Source organism: Accipiter gentilis, chromosome 22 (assembly GCF_929443795.1).
Source record: "Accipiter gentilis chromosome 22, bAccGen1.1, whole genome shotgun sequence".
NCBI lineage: Eukaryota > Metazoa > Chordata > Aves > Accipitriformes > Accipitridae > Astur > Astur gentilis.
The window spans coordinates 6279264-6297910 of NC_064901.1; the positions used below are offsets into that span (position 1 = coordinate 6279264).

At 36.2% G+C, this 18647-nt stretch overlaps 1 protein-coding gene across 2 annotated transcripts in view; it reads left to right on the forward strand.

Moving 5' to 3' along the window:
* Positions 1–18647, forward strand: part of SNX6 (sorting nexin 6) — a 29304-nt gene that overhangs the window by 7616 nt on the left and 3041 nt on the right. For both annotated transcript variants that reach the window (XM_049825782.1, XM_049825781.1), the window contains exons 5-13: positions 1072–1193; positions 3197–3320; positions 4615–4710; positions 5978–6083; positions 8553–8628; positions 9911–9950; positions 11138–11224; positions 12139–12298; positions 13348–13433. In XM_049825782.1, coding sequence (XP_049681739.1) covers positions 1072–1193; positions 3197–3320; positions 4615–4710; positions 5978–6083; positions 8553–8628; positions 9911–9950; positions 11138–11224; positions 12139–12298; positions 13348–13433 — 897 coding nt within the window. The remainder of the gene's footprint in view (positions 1–1071; positions 1194–3196; positions 3321–4614; positions 4711–5977; positions 6084–8552; positions 8629–9910; positions 9951–11137; positions 11225–12138; positions 12299–13347; positions 13434–18647) is intronic.

Here is an 18647-nt window from a genome sequence, read left to right on the forward strand (position 1 = left end):
CCACCTAGAACTACAGAGAACCTTAATACACAACAACTTGTGTTTTGAAGTTCATTTCAGGCCTCCGGGGAACAGAGGTCCCAAAATAGTCACCTTGCAACACTGCCTATTAAAAATGGGTGCTGCTGTTCATACTTTAATTACAAATAGGAATATTTGTCATCTTGGTGTGAAAGTTAGGTATTCATTTTGTGTTTTGGGTGTGCGTGTACTGGTTTGAAGGTAAACGTATATTTCTAATTGACTGTTATAATGATGAATATAATCTGTGATGTATCATACCATTCTTGAGCTAGTCTTTTTTTAGTGAGAAAAACTATTTGAAGTGACTAGACCTTCAGTGTGGTAATAACTAGTTTCAGACAGTTGACTGCATAGATGCTGGATTTTTCTTTTTTGTAACGCATTAATGTAATGGGCAAATATCGTTGAACTAAAGTTTAAGCATAGTTTAGCTTTGTTCTGTGTCCATTTACTGATAGCAATTCAGGATTAGTTTGACTGTGGTGTTTTTTCTTCCAATGTTAATACACTATATTACAAGATTAACCTAGAGACTTGTTTACTGTATGCTTTGTTATTTCAACAGATGTATCTTTAATGTCAACAGTGCTGTAAGAAAAAACTAGTGCCTGCAAACAATATGGAATGGGTTTTTTGGTTTAAAGTTTTGGGGATTTATAAATGGATGGTGAGAAAACCATTGTGGAATTCTTTTTTTTCTTTAAACAAGAAATAATCCTTACCAAATAAATTAAAACTAATTATAAAATAATGATTTCAAGTTTTGATTCATTGTCATGGGAAAGCTAGGTATTATTTGGTTTCTGTTGTAATTAAACTACTGAAGCCATTAGTTAATATTTTAGTAATCTTCAAGGACACTTGGCCAAAATTGGTACAGTAATGCAGCATGTCTAACTCATGAATGAGAGACTTTATCCATAAATGCTGTAATGAATGATGAAAGAGAGCCATATATTAAAAAGCTGCAGGCAATCTACAGTTCCTGTGCTGAACGGACGTTGTTTGAGATGATGAGCAATTAAAAAAAATTTGATTCAATTCCAGATTCCACCGGCACCACCCAGGCCTGACTTTGATGCCTCAAGGGAGAAATTGCAGAAACTTGGAGAAGGGGAAGGATCAATGACTAAAGAAGAATTCACCAAAATGAAACAAGAACTGGAGGCGTATGTAGACTTGATTACTATTTTTTTTTTATATCCCTCAACTTTTAATGCTGTTTGCTGTCCCATGTTTCTGATTTAGCTGTAATGGTTCTCTGTGAGATATAGGCTTGAGAATCTAGTTGCTACAAAACCAGGGTTATCTTAGTGATCATGATCAGAGCCATTAGGAAAATTGTAGAAATAATTTCATGGAAGATTTTCTGAAGCAGGAACCCCATCCTCCCAGCTTGTTCCTGAGCATTCTTTTATAAGGAAAAAAACTAGTTACATACTTTTCTTCACAGAACACTTACAAAGGGAGGAGGTAATCTCTATCTTTTTTAGTTTTGGTGTTCCACATTTTATAAGCATAATGAGACTTTAAGGTTTATACCTGTAGTGATTGAAGTAGGGGTTTTTGCATGTGGTTGGTACTATAAACATAGATGCCAACCTTCTGTTCCTCAGGAAATATGGAGATTACTAGAAGATACTTTTTTCATTGACACTTCCCCCCCCGCCCCCCCCCCCCCTTTTTTTTTTGTGTGTGCAAGGAGAATATACTTCCTGAAAATAGTATTTTCCCTTACTGTGAATTTAATGTGTATTGAAATATCTGCTCTAAGGCTTCTTGTTCCATATAGAGTTACACAGTGAAGTTTCTCCTTGCTTCATCCCCTTTCCTTATCATGCATTCACTTCTTTGATCTTTTTCCTGTCATTGGTTTCAGTTTTCAAGTGTATATTTACACTGCTTCTAGACTGCTTCTATGAAGAGCTCTGAATTGGCAAGAAAAGTACATTGAACTCTTAGAACTGCTGCTTTCTCTCCGAACTCCAGCTGCTGTGAGCAAATGTCTTAAAAAGCTCTGTATTGGTGTTACGTACAATATAATTTATAGCAGAGTAGATATACACTTCATATGCAGAAAACTGAAAATTAGCAAAACACTATAAATTTTAAAGAATCTGTGGTTTTCCAGCGGCCCTGATCATGATTCTCTTGTGGTCTGGTTAGGGGTTGGATAACACAGAAAACTTTGGGTTTCTTCTACTGCCACCTCCATCCTCTGCATCCTCCTTTTTTGTCTTCACTGAATGACTACTACTCTCACTGAGATCAAACATCTCCCAACACTGGCCCTGCTGGTTTGCTGGTATGTAAATCTTAACCTCCTTGCACATAGTGGAAGCAAAAGTGTTGATTATCATTTCACCATTTGACCTTGGAATGGGGAAAAGAGTGCCTTCCTCATTTCTGGACAAGTTACATCTTATTCATTGGATTTGCAAAGCAAAATGAATTCTAGCAAACTTGTATTGATAAGAATGCTTTCCTCTTAATTAAATCACAAATGAGTAATTGCTTTAAAGTTGAGTTGGCTGAACTGGGCAACTATGTGATTGTCATGGTTAAACGTGATTTTTTTTTTTTGGTTGTACCTACCAAATGCAGCACTTAATTCCACTTCTAGAACCACTATGAAGCAAGACATCCACATAAGCTTCAGCTCAAAAAGCCTAGGTGCTTTAACATGGAATAAAAGACTACAATCTGAACAGCTAACAAAACTACATGAATATTTAAATAAGTAAGGAGGGTGCAAATAGGCAAGGGGATGGAGATGGGGAGGAAGGAATTTGCACATCAGCTATATAGTGCCTAGTGACTGTAGTCTGTATCTCAATTTCTTGGGTTTTTTGGGGAGTCGGGGAAAGGACAGTTAAGTGAGGTTACACTTTCAGCAACCCAGTCTGTGTTAGCTAGCATTAAAAATTAGAATGTATTTGTTGAATCTTCGTTAAAAGTCTCTCTTTAATATGTTAGGGCTTTGAATTTCCCCCTAGTATTACCGTTGTACTATTTACTTATGTATATATCAAATATTGGAGTGATATCCTCTACTATATCAGCTTATAATTTTGTATCCTGACTGAGGATATCTTAAAGCTGCTCCTAGGCTTATCTCAATCTTAATTGCTTCATATGAATTTCTTATGTCTGTCTTGTTTCTTGTTTTCAGTGAGTATTTGGCAATATTCAAGAAGACAGTTGCAATGCATGAAGTGTTTTTGTGTCGCGTGGCAGCACATCCTATTTTGAGAAAGGATTTAAATTTCCATGTATTCTTGGAATATAATCAGGATGTGAGTATTGAAAACTGAATTGCTGGCAGTAGAAATCAAGATGTACTTTTATGGTAGGATGGAAAACTGATTAAGGGGGCTTTACCTCCTGGAGCAAATTGCATCAATTCCTTCATACCAGACATATTTGTATTGTAAAAGTTAGAAATTCATTTAGTCTGTAGGAGTTCATTTTTCCTGCCACCTGGGGAACCAAAAGCCCTATATGCTCTAGCCTCAGCATCAAAAATATTAATGGGAATCCAGTATGTTTTGGATTAAAAAGATTAGCTTTTGGTGCTGATTTCACATGATGTTATACTTGTCCACTCTTTGACTGAAATTTTTTTTTTTTTATGGGGAAGGATGATGCAACAAAGACAATGCTAATTTTTAGCATTTGGAACTGTGGGTTAAATTCTGTTGCTAACAAAACTAGAGAGGATTTCTAGTGAAATGTTCTGATAAGTAAAGCCTTTTTGTTAATGTAAGTGAAAATTTGGTTAATTTTTTTTCTAGATATTGGACTAGTGTGCCTATCCACATGTTACATACTGGGTTACTATCTAATTTTGAGTTAAAAGAGAGGACTTTCTGGATTCATAACAACTCTTTAGTGTTGGAGTTAGTGGTTGCTCATATTCTGCAAACAGTTTTTAGTTGCTTTTTAAAATTGCAGAAATCAGCATTGACTGTTGAAGAAATCATTACAAAGATTGGCTCAACTGAGTACATGGTTAACTTCAAAATATGTTACAGAGGATCCTCTTGTTGCTTCCTGTAGAAATGCTTACTGGTTCAGGAACTCAGTTTACCTAAATTGGGCAAATTTAAATGGACAGGAAGAGCATGAGGAGGCTGAAACCAACATTATCCTCTGTGCAGTGAGGGGTAAATGCTTCTGTAGTTTCTGAAAGTCAAAGATTTGCCATTCTACACTTAAAAGAGCAAAACCTGATTATGCTAGGTTAACTCAACAGCCCTACTGTGTGTGATAAGTACTGTATTACTGATAACTAAATGTATAACACCTTATACATGTGGTATTATCTGTAGGTGTTAGAATGTTGCTGATTCCCCCCCCACCCCCCCCCGGAATAGTATCTTAGGTGATAAAGTACAGTCTAGTAAATTCTGCCATTATGGGTGCATGGTGTCCTGTTCCCATTAATGCAGAGTATAAGACTAAGCAGAGAGCAGGAAAACTGATTTAGGAGTAGCAAGTTGTGGTATGTAGTTCTATTTTTTTTTTTTTTAAAACTTTTATTGCCTCCAGAAGGTGAACTAACTTCATAAATGAATTTGTTTTTTTCAGTTGAGTGTTCGTGGGAAAAATAAGAAAGAGAAACTCGAAGACTTCTTTAAAAATATGGTTAAATCTGCAGATGGTGTCATTGTTTCAGGAGTAAAGGTGATTACTGGTTAATATATCAAGAATTAAAATGTATTAGCATTGTTTTCCCCTTTTTTTAATGAAGCAGGGATTTTTGTAGCAATATGTAACTTAATTAGAGGCAGAGCATGGAAAGGACCCTGTCGCCCTGGATGCGTGATAACTGAGAGCTATCTGATTGCTTCTGTGAAAGAGGGCTTTCAGTACTCTTTCCCCTGTTTTATGAAATTAAGCTCTTTTTTTTCTTTAATCCATAGATTATTGATAATCTGTTTTTCTGTTCTGGTTTGCTATTTTATATAGTGGGAAGGTGCACTAGCTTTGGCAACTGCTGCAGCTTAGAAGTTACTAACACAGTGTGAATTTTATCAGCCTTGTAACATCCTTCTACTGTTTCAAAGCTAAGACCAGCAGTAGAGGTGATACTATTTTTCCCAGTATATGCAAGAATGTAACTGAGACAAAAAAAAAAAAAAAAAAAAGAATTTTAATGAAAATTCAGTTTCATTTAAAGGTTGGTTTTATAACAAGCATAAATTCTGCAGAAGATGATTTTGATCTCCTTTCTTTCTAATGGTAACTTTCCATTTGCAAACAAATTAGAGGAGCTAAAATTCCTAGTTTTAATATCTTGAGTTTTGGAACTGCTGGAAAGTGGATATAACCATGGACAAGTCCAAATAACCAGCAGTTTTCATAAGCACATTGTTCAAAGCCTATGTTGTAGGCTATTCCATGGTGCTGAGGATCCGTGGTATTTTAGAGGTTTTTTTAAAATAAATATAAACCAACTATCTCAAATTGTAATACAGAAAATATTAAAGTTTACCTGCATTTACCAACCTGAAAGAAATCTGTCATCAAGATCAGCGTTCCTGAGCTAGGGGTTCATGTCGTCTCTGCTGTGACCATAGCATCTTGTGCAACTGGGTGTCTTTCTTCCCCTCTCCCCTTTTTCTAGGTAGATGTCCTTTTATTAAGTACTTGACATTTATTCTATTTTTCTGTCACCAAAGTGGTAGTTAGTAGTGAAATTATTTCCTTCACTTCAAGTTTGTTATCCAGAACTTTAAGATGCTTGTTATGAATTCTTAATTCTTAATAAAACTTCAGATCATGATAAAATAAGTGAAGAAGAAATCGATTTACATAAATTTTTTTTTAGTCAGTAAAAGTAGATTGCATTTCATGTCACTGCAACAGCAATATATGCAAATTTACTCTGCAATTGCTCTGTACAGAGTGAGTGAAATCCTGTTTTTTGAATTATTCTTGTGTTTTGTAGGATGTAGATGACTTCTTTGAACATGAAAGAACATTCCTTGTAGAATATCACAACCGAGTCAAAGATGCCTCTGCCAAATCTGATAAAATGACAAGATCGCATAAAAGTGAGTTTTTTCCAGGGTGAAAATAGTACTAATTAAAGTGTACAGAAGTGGTTTATGAGGAACAGTAATTTTAATTCTCTCTTTGCATGTGAAAAGTGAGTTAATTTCTCCCAGTGTAGTCTTCGGATAGTCTAAAGAAGTTTAATTTGACTTTCAAAGTGTAGCCTTTGCTGTAGTAGACTAGATGGAGTAAGAACAGCCTGATGCGACACTGAAGATATCTTGATTCTTCATGCTGTCCCTTTGAAGAGAAACACACTTTATGTGATAATATTTTTTTGAAGTCTGATTCTTAATCTTTAAAGTATAAAGGTGGGTAATATAGCAGTATATGTGATTTTACTCCTATTGAAGTTGCTCTTGATTGGATGAGCTTGCATTCATCCGAGTGCAATTTCTTGGCACACTAGGCATTGCATGACCTTGCTGAGCAGCAAACTCCTATTTAGGCCATTAGTTCTAGACTGGGAAGTCAGGTTTCCATTTTTCAGCCTTTTAGAATGGAGATTGGAATGTGTACATTCAGTAGCTTGGTTTGCACGACCCCTTTTCTTACTGAAGTGAGATTTTTACACTTGGTTATTAATTTCTCTTCCTGAGCTGAGTGCTAGCTAATGCGATTTCTGGAAGCTCTAGATAGTCATCTCAAGTGCAGTGCATTTATTTGGGAAAATGGAAAATCTTTGGTTTAGGACTACTGTGTTTGGTTTACTGTGTTTGGTTTAGGGTTACTGTGTTTTGAGAAGCTCAGAAAAAGGTTGACCTTTATTGCCCTTGATTTTAAATTTTGTGTCTGGATAAATCAAAATTGAACTACTAGATTCTCTCTGCTTTCTTGAAGTTTGTGTCTGATTTGCAGATTCTGTCTTCGCTATCTACAGTAATATAGTTCACAAAAAACCCGGGCCACAAACCTTTTCCGAATCTCTATTGGTAAGGACTCTAAAGTGGATATTGAATGAGACATTAAACCAAGAATTTACTGAGCTCTTTAGATGCTTCTCTTGCTATTGTATGAAGACCAAGTCTTTTGCAGCTTTAGTATCTATGCTAGGAGATGGGGAGAGTCAGTTATGGCTTAATGAAGTACTAAGGGACCCTGTGTCTTCATTCAGTTCCCGCTGGAAGTGGTTTCTGGTGTTTTGTTTGCTTTCTTAAAATGAAAACTGAACTTCATTCATGGTAGTTAGGTGCCAAACTTTAGGTAGTGAGAGAGCCTTTCACATTGGTTGTAGAACTAGGAAAGTTGTTAGAAATGAGGTTGTAGACGATCTGATGGGAAGGATTGATTAAACTTGTGACAAAGCTTCACTGGTTTTCAGACTCAAATCACCTAGGAAGTTTATTGACAACTTTTATCAACCTGAGAATTGGGACAAATAGCATATTTTGAAATTCTGGCTAGAGAAGCAGAGCAATGACCTGGGAAGCCTGTTTTGGAAATGGGCAATCTGTAGTTTATTGATAGCTTATCATCAACAGAGAGCTGCAGGGCTTGCAGAGATACTGACTTCCTATTTCCAGCAGAAAATCTATTTTTATGTTTAAATGGGAGGAATAGAAGGGGAGGTTAATGGCTTCCTAATAACACTCTTTGCTGTAACCAGCTGCACTGATTCCCTTGGGATGTATAGAGTAATAAATTGGGTGGAAGGTGACCCACTCAATTTGCTAAAACAAGGTTGTGTTATTTAAAAAAAAATAAATCTGTTTAAAGACATATAAACTTCAAAAATAACAAGCAAATATATTTTCCTGTTCATTGCTTGGATCGGTTAGTGTTTTCATCATCCATTGAGTTTATACTAAAAGCTCTTTAAAAAAGCCGTCTGTGCAAAGATTTTTTTTTATGATTACTGCATAGCAATACCTCACTAGTCAAATTACACAGCCTTCTTTACAAACCCTGCTCTAATTTCATTCTTTAAAATGCTTTAACACTAATGCTACTTCAACCAGTGACCACTTGTTGATGAGATAAGGGTTTCCTGAAAATTAGGCATGTGCTAGAAAGTGTTGTGCATATAGCGCTATATTTTGGTAGTTTGTAGTTTTTATTCAATTTACTGCTCTCAAGCACACAGACTTATTCTTTGTTATTGTTAGCCTCTGGTTTTTTTCAAATAGCTTTAGGCATTAGATTCAGATTTAAATTCAGACTTTAGCCATTGAGTTTGTACATCTTCCACCAAATAAAGCCTAACAAAGTTGCACAATAAATTTACCTATCGGGTACTAATTGTATTAAGTATGCCTAGATAAATTACAGACTTCACGATTTGGTGATAGCACGATGTTTACTGTGTGAAGTTATCCTTCATAAGTGACATGATTGAAATTTTATTTCTGCTTTTGTGTTAAAGCATGTTCCTTTTAGAAACCCACCTACTCTTGATGAAAGAGAAATTTCAAAATTCTCAGAAAGAGGAGGAATGAAATAGTAAAACAAGTGCTTGTTTATTTTTCTAGATGTGGCAGATGACTATAATAGAATTGGTTCGTCATTATATGCATTAGGAACACAGGACTCCACAGATATATGCAAGTAAGATATTGTTAATAACCTATGGGGGAATTTGCTAAGTAGCAGTCTTAATGGTGACCTGCTGAGATAGGTAGATGTCTTGTTATGAGAAACAGAATTTATTGTAGTTATGTCACTTTAAGGGATTTTCTTCTCTAGTATTTCATTTCTGTAACAGGCTGCTTTAATATTTTTGCTTTAATATTTGTCTGGAGAAAAAAAAAAGCTGTTTTCTGCAGTTTGTAGAAAATTACACAAATGAAATGGAAAAGTCCTCATAGAAAAAGAAAAAACCCTAACTCTTTCACCAGTTTGTTTTTTTTTAAAGTGTTTTAAGTGCTTTGACGTGCAGCGAGAACACGTCTCAGTCTGAGTATAGTGATTTTTGTGGGTGGTCCCTGTACCAACACCTTGAAAATGTTCTGTTGTTCTGGCAATTTTATTGCCTTTAGGAAGAGAAAGGAATCTACAGAGATCCCTAAAACTTTGAAAATAGAAGAGGGTCTCTACGTACAGATGTTTGTCCTTTAATGTTGCAGTGATTTGCTTGAATCTGAAGTTTGGTGTATCTGAAAGTAAAAGTTAACTAGCTTAAAGATGTTGATGCTTGTGAACATGCACATGTTAGTGTGACAACAGGTAGGAGATGAGTATTAAAGTTAACTTATTTTTATTAATTTACCTAAATTATAGTGATATACTTCCAAATGTGGTGATAGCTTACATATCCATTACTTTGATTATAGTATTGAGATTTGATGTAGCCTGTTGGGGTCTGTCAGGAATCGCATCTGTCTTCTGTCAAAATAGTATGATTTGACTGTAATTCAGTCTGCTGTTACACTGAACCCTTGTATTGTCTCCTGTGATGAAGATGTGCCACGTTGTTGCTCAGCCTCCCTGAATTCCAAGTAGGGCATGCGTCATGTTTATTGTCTGAAGAAAAGTACATTCAAATTTGAGTGAAGGACACTTGATAAGAGCGTAGGACCGTTAACCAGGGTGGTGACGTTTAGGGTTTAATTCACAGAAGCATAAAGAATCCCTGAGGAGCTGTGCAATTATTCTTTAGTGAAAAAACATCCATCCATTATGGTTTGTTTGTCCCTTACCTTTTCTTAAGTTGTACAATTCCCAGATGTTTCAACTGCTACAATTTAGAATATTATGTTCTCTGTGTTCTGTGAATTACAATTCTAAGCAGTGTCTTTACAGTCTTTGTTGCCAGACACAGATTGTATTTGGATCTAGAAATTAAACTGTTTAAATTAATGTTGTAATATAAGCTGTTTCCTTTGTGCAGGTTTTTTCTGAAGGTATCAGAGTTATTTGACAAAACAAGGGTATGTGCTGTGAAACCTTTTTAGATTATTCTTTGTGTACATCCTGGAAGTGGCAGAACATCTTGAGTCAAGACATTAGACATTAATATGCAGATGTTTTATGGATGCTTCCATATGAAGCATTTAAGTAAAGTGTGGTAGAGAATGAAAAAGCATAAGATTTCAGTCATCTGTTTTGTAAAATGCTTGATCCCTAGGAGTCTTCAGTCTACTAAACATTTCTAGGCAGTCTTCCTGTCTTCTATGTAATAAACTAGTAAAGCTGCTATTCTTCAAAAATGCTTAGAGGCCTTCTGTACTTGTTACTGGGCATCACAGAACTTTTTATGGAAAAAAGAAATGAAGAAATGTAATCCTTAATCCAAAAAATGGCAGTTATGCTGCTTTTTTTCTGGAGCCAAGATGTGTTTCTGCAATTATTTGACGCAGAAATACTATTGCTGATGTTTCTAACAAGATTTTCAAATATATTGTCTCTTTTGCCTTATTTGTTTGGCTTGGTAGAGCAGAAGATGTATGCCATGTATCAGGAAAACTTTCAAATGAAAAATGTGTGCACTTCCTAAACACAGACAGTTGTATCTGCATAAATATGTACTTTAAAGAAAATTAATGTTATTAATTGCTTTGACCTAAAATTTTGCCTTCTGGATTTTTTTAAAAAATTAAGATTTAAAAAAATGCACTTGCAGACTCTGTTTCTAAATTCACAGAAATGTCTGTTTCAAATACAAGCAAATAAGTTTATTGGTCTTTTGGACCATTTAATGCATGCATTTACACAACTAGTCTGCAAAGGTGCCTTAAAAATTTGTTTCCCTTTGATCTGAAAACCTGCAAAAAACTTCTTGTGCACCTCTTTTATGCTAGATAAGTTTTTGTTTCTCTGCTGTTCTTCTAGTATATGATATATATAATTGAAATTGGGAAGAAAGCATTGTTTAAAATAGAAAGCTAGTTGTCAATTACTGCTCACACAGTAGGTTATTGCTTACATTTTAATACAAAATCCTAATACTGCTTCTCATGCATCTTTAGGTATTCTGTCACAAATGCATGATCTTCGTTTTTGAAAAAGACAATCTGTCGTGTACTGTTGTATATTTTATGTTGTATTTACATCATACAAGTGAATACCCAAAGTCTGGGTGTTTTTAAATTGATGCTTTTACTTACTGTTTTTCCAGAAAATAGAGGCCCGGGTATCTGCTGATGAAGATCTTAAACTTTCTGATCTTCTGAAATACTACCTAAGGGAATCTCAAGCTGCTAAGGTGAATTTATGAGTTTTTGTTCAGTGAAATAGTGTTTCTTTAAGAAAAAAGAAAAGATAAGGGATCATCTTGAGAAATACACAGTAGATAGGTTAAAATGCTGCCACTTCTAGCCTTCAATTTCTCCCTTAACTGTAAAACCTGGATCTCTGTTGTATATACAAAGAAGTAACAATGTAGTTGCTGACTGTGAGACTGGAACTGTGTGATCCACTTATTGATGCCAAATCGTGCAGTATAATTAAAAACAGTGGAAGAGCTATTGGTGAATTGTTCATGCATTTGCAATGTGTTTGCTGCTTGTAGACTGCAAGCAATTCTACTTGTTCTTTAATATTATTAAAATTGAATATTCCAGATGATATGCAGGTGCTGATACAAAAACACATGGGGCAAATTTGATATTCTATACCTACAGAAAATTTCATTCTTATTGTTGTTTGATGTAAGATGATTAAGTAACATGACAGAATGAGGAAGCATTTGACAGAAAATATCTGTAGTTAGAAGATCACAGCAATAACTGTTGCACAAAAAATGCTACTGCTGTTTCGTGGGCCCTGTGTGTTTCAAATACATAATCTAAATATAGTTTGTTTCTAATCTAAGAAGCTGTGACATTTCCCGTGATTGTACCTTCTTAGGCTTTTTGGAGTATCATCTAAGCCATCTGTTGCTGGCCTCTGTCAGACAAGATGCAGACCAAACAATATTAAATTGCATGTCTGATCCAGTATGGACATTCCTGTGACTTGCAGAATGAAGTAAAATGAATGCAAATATTTTCGTAAGAACTGGAATACAGCAAGAAAGACTAAAATTAATCTGATTTTTTTTATTACTTTGTATATACTGAAATCTTTGGGTAGATTCGTGTAAAGTCTATACATCCTTTATGCTTTTTTTTTTAATAGGATCTCCTATATAGAAGATCTAGGTCACTAGTGGATTATGAAAATGCTAATAAGGCATTGGATAAAGCAAGAGCAAAAAATAAAGATGTGCTGCAAGCTGAAACTACTCAGCAAATATGCTGTCAGAAATTTGAGAAAATTTCTGAATCAGCAAAACAAGGTATTTGGGTGGTCTTTGATCCTACGTTAATACTCGAAAATCAACAGATTTTAGGATGTTATTAATGAGAATAGATTTTTGTTCTGTTTCCTAAGGAGAACTATTATCTTTTAACCAGTATTTACTTATTTTGGAAAGTTCAAATGATATTTTCCTTTGGTGGCTCGTAGCTCCATTAGGCAGAGCAAAGTCTAGGTGCAAATTATTTGTTAACCACTTTTTTTTTATATGCATAGGATAGGATACAAAATGATAATTGCTAGCAGTAAAGGGAAACCTAATCTTTTAAAGTGTTGTTGAAATTCTTTTGGTTTTATGGATTCTTCTGTGAAGGCAGCAGTCTGTTGCAGAGGTGATACTACATTAGAAAAGGGAGAGATCATGAAATGAGATTTCACTGAAGTCGCAGAGTTACAGTAGCTCTAGAGAAAAGGAACCTTATTTACATGTTGCCTTTTTCCTGGAAACTTATTGTCTTATTTTTTAGGCTAAGATTGTTGTGAGTTAGTAGTCATCTGACTCATTATTTGGGGCAGATTTGTTCAAGGTTTAAACACCATGCTGTTCTGTTTTTATAATTTAAGAGTTTGAGCCTGTAAATCTTGCTAATGATTCCTATAAATGAGACAGTGGAGAATGAGTGATCCTATTAGCCACAAAGGTATATGCATAAAGTGTACTTGCTTCCTCTGCTCTTCATGCTAGTTTTAGCTTAGTATCTTCCCTAAAGACTTTCATATATCAGCCTTGAAAGAGCAGTGCACATGGAATAAGAGAATGAAATGTTTAAAGGCATCCACATTGCAGTCTTTTTTCAAAAGAGCTTTGTGTCCACAAAAGGTTAGCTAGAGATGAGGATCTGCTATGATGGCTTGCTTTCATCCAATAGTGTAGCAGTACCTTTGAGCCTGGAATGCGCTGAGATTAAATTTGAGTTTTTTCCTGTTGCCTTTTCTTACCCTTTACGTCTTCCATCCTGAAGGAAAGTCTGTGAACAGTTGAGGCCACTAGCAATAATACTGTTAATGAATCCATTTTTCTTTCTATAGAACTGATAGACTTTAAGACAAGAAGAGTTGCAGCGTTCAGAAAAAATCTGGTGGAACTAGCAGAACTGGAATTAAAGCATGCTAAGGTAATTGTGATTGGTTTTGGCCTGTATTTCAAATGATTTTAAATATTATATGCTTGAATAACCGAAATGGCTACATTTGTTGTGTGATATACACTTCACATTAGGGAAAGGGAATTTGAATGTAAGCATCATCCAGAAAGGTGAACTTCCTTGAATAATGGGGGTGGGGAGGGGGGGGGGAAGGAAGTATAGGTGAAATATCTCTGAGGGGCTGGTGGGCTTGAGGTGTGTTTGGAAAACTTGCCTCCTTGAAGACAATTTTGGCTTCAGTTTTATGTTTCTTTAGCTGTTTGATATTTATAGCTGCAGAATTTGAATACCTGCCTGTTTTTAAAACCTCATCTCATCATTTCACTGTGAGATAGGAAGTGGTTTCTGTTACCCAGATGTTGGGGACTTGATGTATGGGATAGGCAAACTATTAAACATGAGATCACATGGGCCTGTCTGAAGTCAGATCAGTGTTACTCTGAGTATGCTTTTTGAACCTTTTTGCCTTTAAAGTGCTAACAAAACCGAAATGTTGCAGATAGCCTTCTAAGTAAAATAAATTTTTGCAGGAAAAAAACTTTAAAGGGCCTGTACTGTCCTTAAATTTCACAATGTATTTAATTCTTTTAATCCCTGTGCGATTAATGTTTTTGGTTAAATCAGGTTAGCTGCTCTGATTTCATAGACAAGTACAACAGTCTCTAACAGTCCTTTAGCAGGAGGCGGCTTTCTTTTAAAAGTCAACTCTTCAACGTTTCTAATTCTCATCACAAATCTGAAACTGTGTTGATAACCAAGCTTTGAATTAACTTGGAATATATCTGTTGAAAGGACTAGTTAAGAGGTGTATAGTGTTGCCAAGTTAACTTGTTGCTGCTTTACACTCTTTTCAGTAGTGTTGATGGTGTCATTCTTCATTCTGCCAAACTCATTGTTTGTAAAACTAATGCACTGTAAAAAGGGTTTTTGGGGACTTTAAAAAAAAAATAATAAATCTTTGTAGGTATAAGTTCAGCTTGATGAGATATTTAGCTGGTAAAGTAATCAGTAAGGTCTGGAACATTCGACTCCTTTTTCAGATGAACAGTGCTTACTTTAATGTGCTATATCAGAAATTCAGCTATATTTCCCCTAAAGTCTTAACACGTCTCATAATACTTGGTACTATTCGGCCTTCTTACTTCTCTGTAACAGCTGTCTCTATCCAGCCCTGAGTCTCCCAGAAATCCCCATGTTTGGTCATGAATGTACTGGTTACGGTTTTTAATGAAATTAATAGTCCTAACAGTCATACTTGCAACAGTTTTTATTGATTTGCCATGTCATGCTTTAATAAGGGAATGAATCCACAGTGCTTCTGCCCTGCTTCAGTCGTTGACTCTTAATTATCTCTTGTACCTGACCCTTGCTGAAGTCCCCACATGCCATGGAGTGGAATGCTTAAAAATTCTGTCTTCTAAAGTATCCTTAAAGAATCACTCTCTGTGCTCTAGCTCTGTGTACTAACTCTCTGTGCAAGTCAAAATCTTTTAGTAATATTCTCTTGAATTTTGACAGCTAAGAACTGCGGAAGGCAGTGGAAAAATGCGTAATTTCTGTAGCTTTCAACTTACTTGGTATGTGCTGCTTCTTGGTGTCTTCAGTTTACCTGGAAGAGCTTGAATTTTTTTAGCAGTTCTTCATTTGTCACCACAGCATGTGTTTAAGATGTAGTTCTTCAGATGGTCTGTCTCTGTGACTTACCTTGTCTTAGTAAATTTACTAACAAGGAGTATATAGGTCTGTAATAGAAGCTTTGAACTGTAGTCCTGTTCTTGAAGGTGAATTTTTTTTTTTTGCTGACCCTTTCCACTTACTTCATCATGGAGCACTGTAAGATTCACTTACTTTAAAGCTTTACAATATAAAAGGTCATTTTGACTAAGGGTGACAGTTCTTGAAATGTTAACAAATGTTGTGCCTTGTTGCCTGAAAGGGTATTTTACTTCTCACGAGGTTTGAAAGTCCTGTTTTTTCAAAGCCTGGTGTTTCATATTTATTCAAAACAAGCTACTACAGATGGATCAATTTGGTTGCTGTGCTTTTATTTCTACAGATTGAGTTGGATTATTATGGAAATCACAAGTGCAATAGATCATATTTTTCCATTTTATATAATTGGAAATTTTCTTATTAATGGTATAACCAGTGTACTTGAGGATAGTCTTATGGATAAGTTTCTATTAGTCTGTACAGAGTATTGAAGAATGAAATGGTTTGGTGGAGACTTTCTGAGGTAGTTTCATAAAAGGAAGAAGATACGAAAAGACTTGGGCTTTTTTTGAGATAGCATTGTGCCTTGATGAGTGAAGAGCAACGTTAGGGTAATATGAAGGTTTCTCCTTGTGCGGGAGAGGACGTTTTTATACTTGTTGCAATGCAAATCATAAACAGTGCTCCCATTTCAGGGAGGCTGAGTGGCCCTGGTTGAGGCTGGGCTAAGCTGGGATGTTTGTAGACACCTAATTCCTCTTGCAGTAGAGCCAAAAGAGAGCTGGTAGAAGCAAAAAGGAAGCTACTTTTTTACGTAAGCAGTAAATTAATGAAGTCAGATCAAAAGCTCCCTGCTTTAAAGGTTCTGGACAAAAGACTTTGCCTGATCCTGTGGCAGTCCCTGTCTTCATGCTTTTGCAGCTACTGGAGGCAGGTGAGGTTTTAGCAGCCCCAAACAGGAAATTGCTTGGCTTGTCAAAGGCATGTGGAGCACAGCACTCCCAAACTTTGCAACATAACCTGTTATTCAGGTCTAAGTGCTCTTCCCAGCAAAAAAGCTAACTGGGGAGTGAGGGTTGGGGGCAACAGATACTACTGCTGCAGGCTTTTGCTATAAGTCTTCTATTGTGGTGTTTTTGGTGGTTTTTTTTTCTGGAACAACTACCTCCAGACTAGATGTCATGTAGATGCATCTGTCTCTGAATTGGTCTAGCCATGTGTCTTCTGGACTTGGAGTTGCCTGGCATGGAAAGCATGGAGGTGAAATCTGACGCAGCAGTGAGTGCTGGAACTCACCTGAGAGGCTGTCTTTGGGAGGAATTCAGCCACAGTGCAGGCTGCTGCATGACTTACTATTAAAAGTTATTTGCTGTGTATGGAAAGAAAAACACAAATCCCAAAACACAGAGATCGCTGCACTGAAAAAGTCAGAATGACCGAAGTATCGAGAGAAGGTTCTGAGACACAGCTCACATTTCCTGAGCTATATCTGGCTGTGTGGCTCTGGAAGACTGGAGGGTGATAGGGAAATCAAGCTTTTAGTAAATCAAGGACACTGTATATACAAATAGGAAGTGTACAGTCTCTGCACTTATCCTTTCCTGGTTGCAGCTCAAGACTTCTGAAAGAGCTAAAAATCGGACTTTGGGTTGAGACTGCTTTAAGTTGATGCAAGTGCAGACTACTGCCAGAAAGGATGGTGATGCATGACTCTGTTCCTTTCCCTTATGTTGACACTATTAGGTGTGCAGCTGTGTAGTAAGATGGAGCTAAAATTTGCTGTGGGTTTTTCTAAGGTTTACTTCCAGTGTTGTTTTCATAGTATCCCTTGTGTCAAAACACACAGTTTTGGCTGGGAGGGGCTGGAAATAAGAGAGTGCTGCCTTCTTATCAGCAGCATGTACCCTAGATTTACTTAAAATAGCTGCCAGACTGCAGCTTTAGATTCTGCTTGGTCTCTGACCCATACTAAACAGATTGATGTTTCTTTTTATATGGCCATTCTATCTGACTGTCCCTCTAGGTAGTGTTTAGCTTCTGTTTTGCTAGCTCTGTGTTTCTTCATGACTTCATCCAGCTGTAGCTAATGTAACACCTGATTAAGTGTTTGGGCATTTAGTGCAAAAGCTGCATTTAAACCTGTTCAGTATTTTAATCAGTTGGATTTTGAGGTGTTCCTGTGTTGGACTTCATGTTCAAGAAGGGAGGTTTTATAGCTGGTGAAACTGCTAAGGTTATAATCATACACTTAAAAGCATTTAGAGCCTTAGCTATACTTCTAGAGTCTTTTGACATACAAATACTAAGTAAGATAGCCACTTCCTTCAAATCAAAAATAAAAAATCTAAACATCTCTTTCCACAAATACTAATATATGTGCTCTTGCCTCTCTGGTTTTTTGTGGAAAAAATCTGTTGCATTACTAGCAACAGGTGTCTGTTTGGAACTGACAGAAGAAGGGAGTAAGCAAAATCCAATGCTAAAGGATTTGGTTAAATGCTTTGTCAGTAATTCTTTCCTTCCTGAAAAGCATGTTTCTGTCACCACGGTTCTGCCAATAACTGTAATATCATCTAGAGCTTAGGAGTCTGAGTTGGCAAGAAACACTTTTCTGAATCTGAATTTATATCAGCTTTCTCGAGCTATGCTGATATAAGTCAAGTATGTCAAATATTGCAGCCAGAAAGAGTAATGACTCACAGGCTCTATTGTCCTTGATTTATTATAATTTAAATAAGGTTGTTCTTGTGAACTTCGTAAATTTGATCTAATGAAAATGAATATTTGCATATTTGGAAAATTTCAGTAGACTGGCTGGCTGAGTCTGGAAATGACTGATGTGCAAAGGGCATCTTGGTACTGTCTTTTCTTTAGACTGCTACATAGTGACCTGTGAATTGCAAATATACTTCATGCTGCTGATGGGCTGTAAATAGATGGCCGAAAGATCACTGTCACACTTTTGTTATAGGTAACATGCGTGCAGTCCACAATTATACTTCAGACTGAATTCGGTTTGAAGACTGAAGACTTTGAAGTATTCCTTTTCATTCATTACTTCATTGCAGCTGATGATCAGCTGTTCAGTAAGAGACCTTAGATTTATGAATCTTGACACTACAAAGATGGGCCACCAAGTCCCCATACATCCCATGTGTGTTGAACTTGTTCATATCACAAAATTACAAGCCTTTTACACAACTTGTGACTGTCCTCTGCCAGTATAGCTGTAAAAGGACAAAAAGCTGTTGAAGCTGTAACTGAAATCACTGTCTTCTGGAGAAGACTGAAAAGGATTCAGTAGACACAACTGGGAATCTTCTACTTTGAAGCCTTTAGTTTCGTTAATTGCTTAATCTGGATTATAAGAACCTTAATGGGGGATAGAATTATGATTTCTTGCCTTTTTGGGCTGAGGGACGAGTGTGCTTCTGCCTGTCTACCACAGGTCACTTGGAATGCTTTCAACTG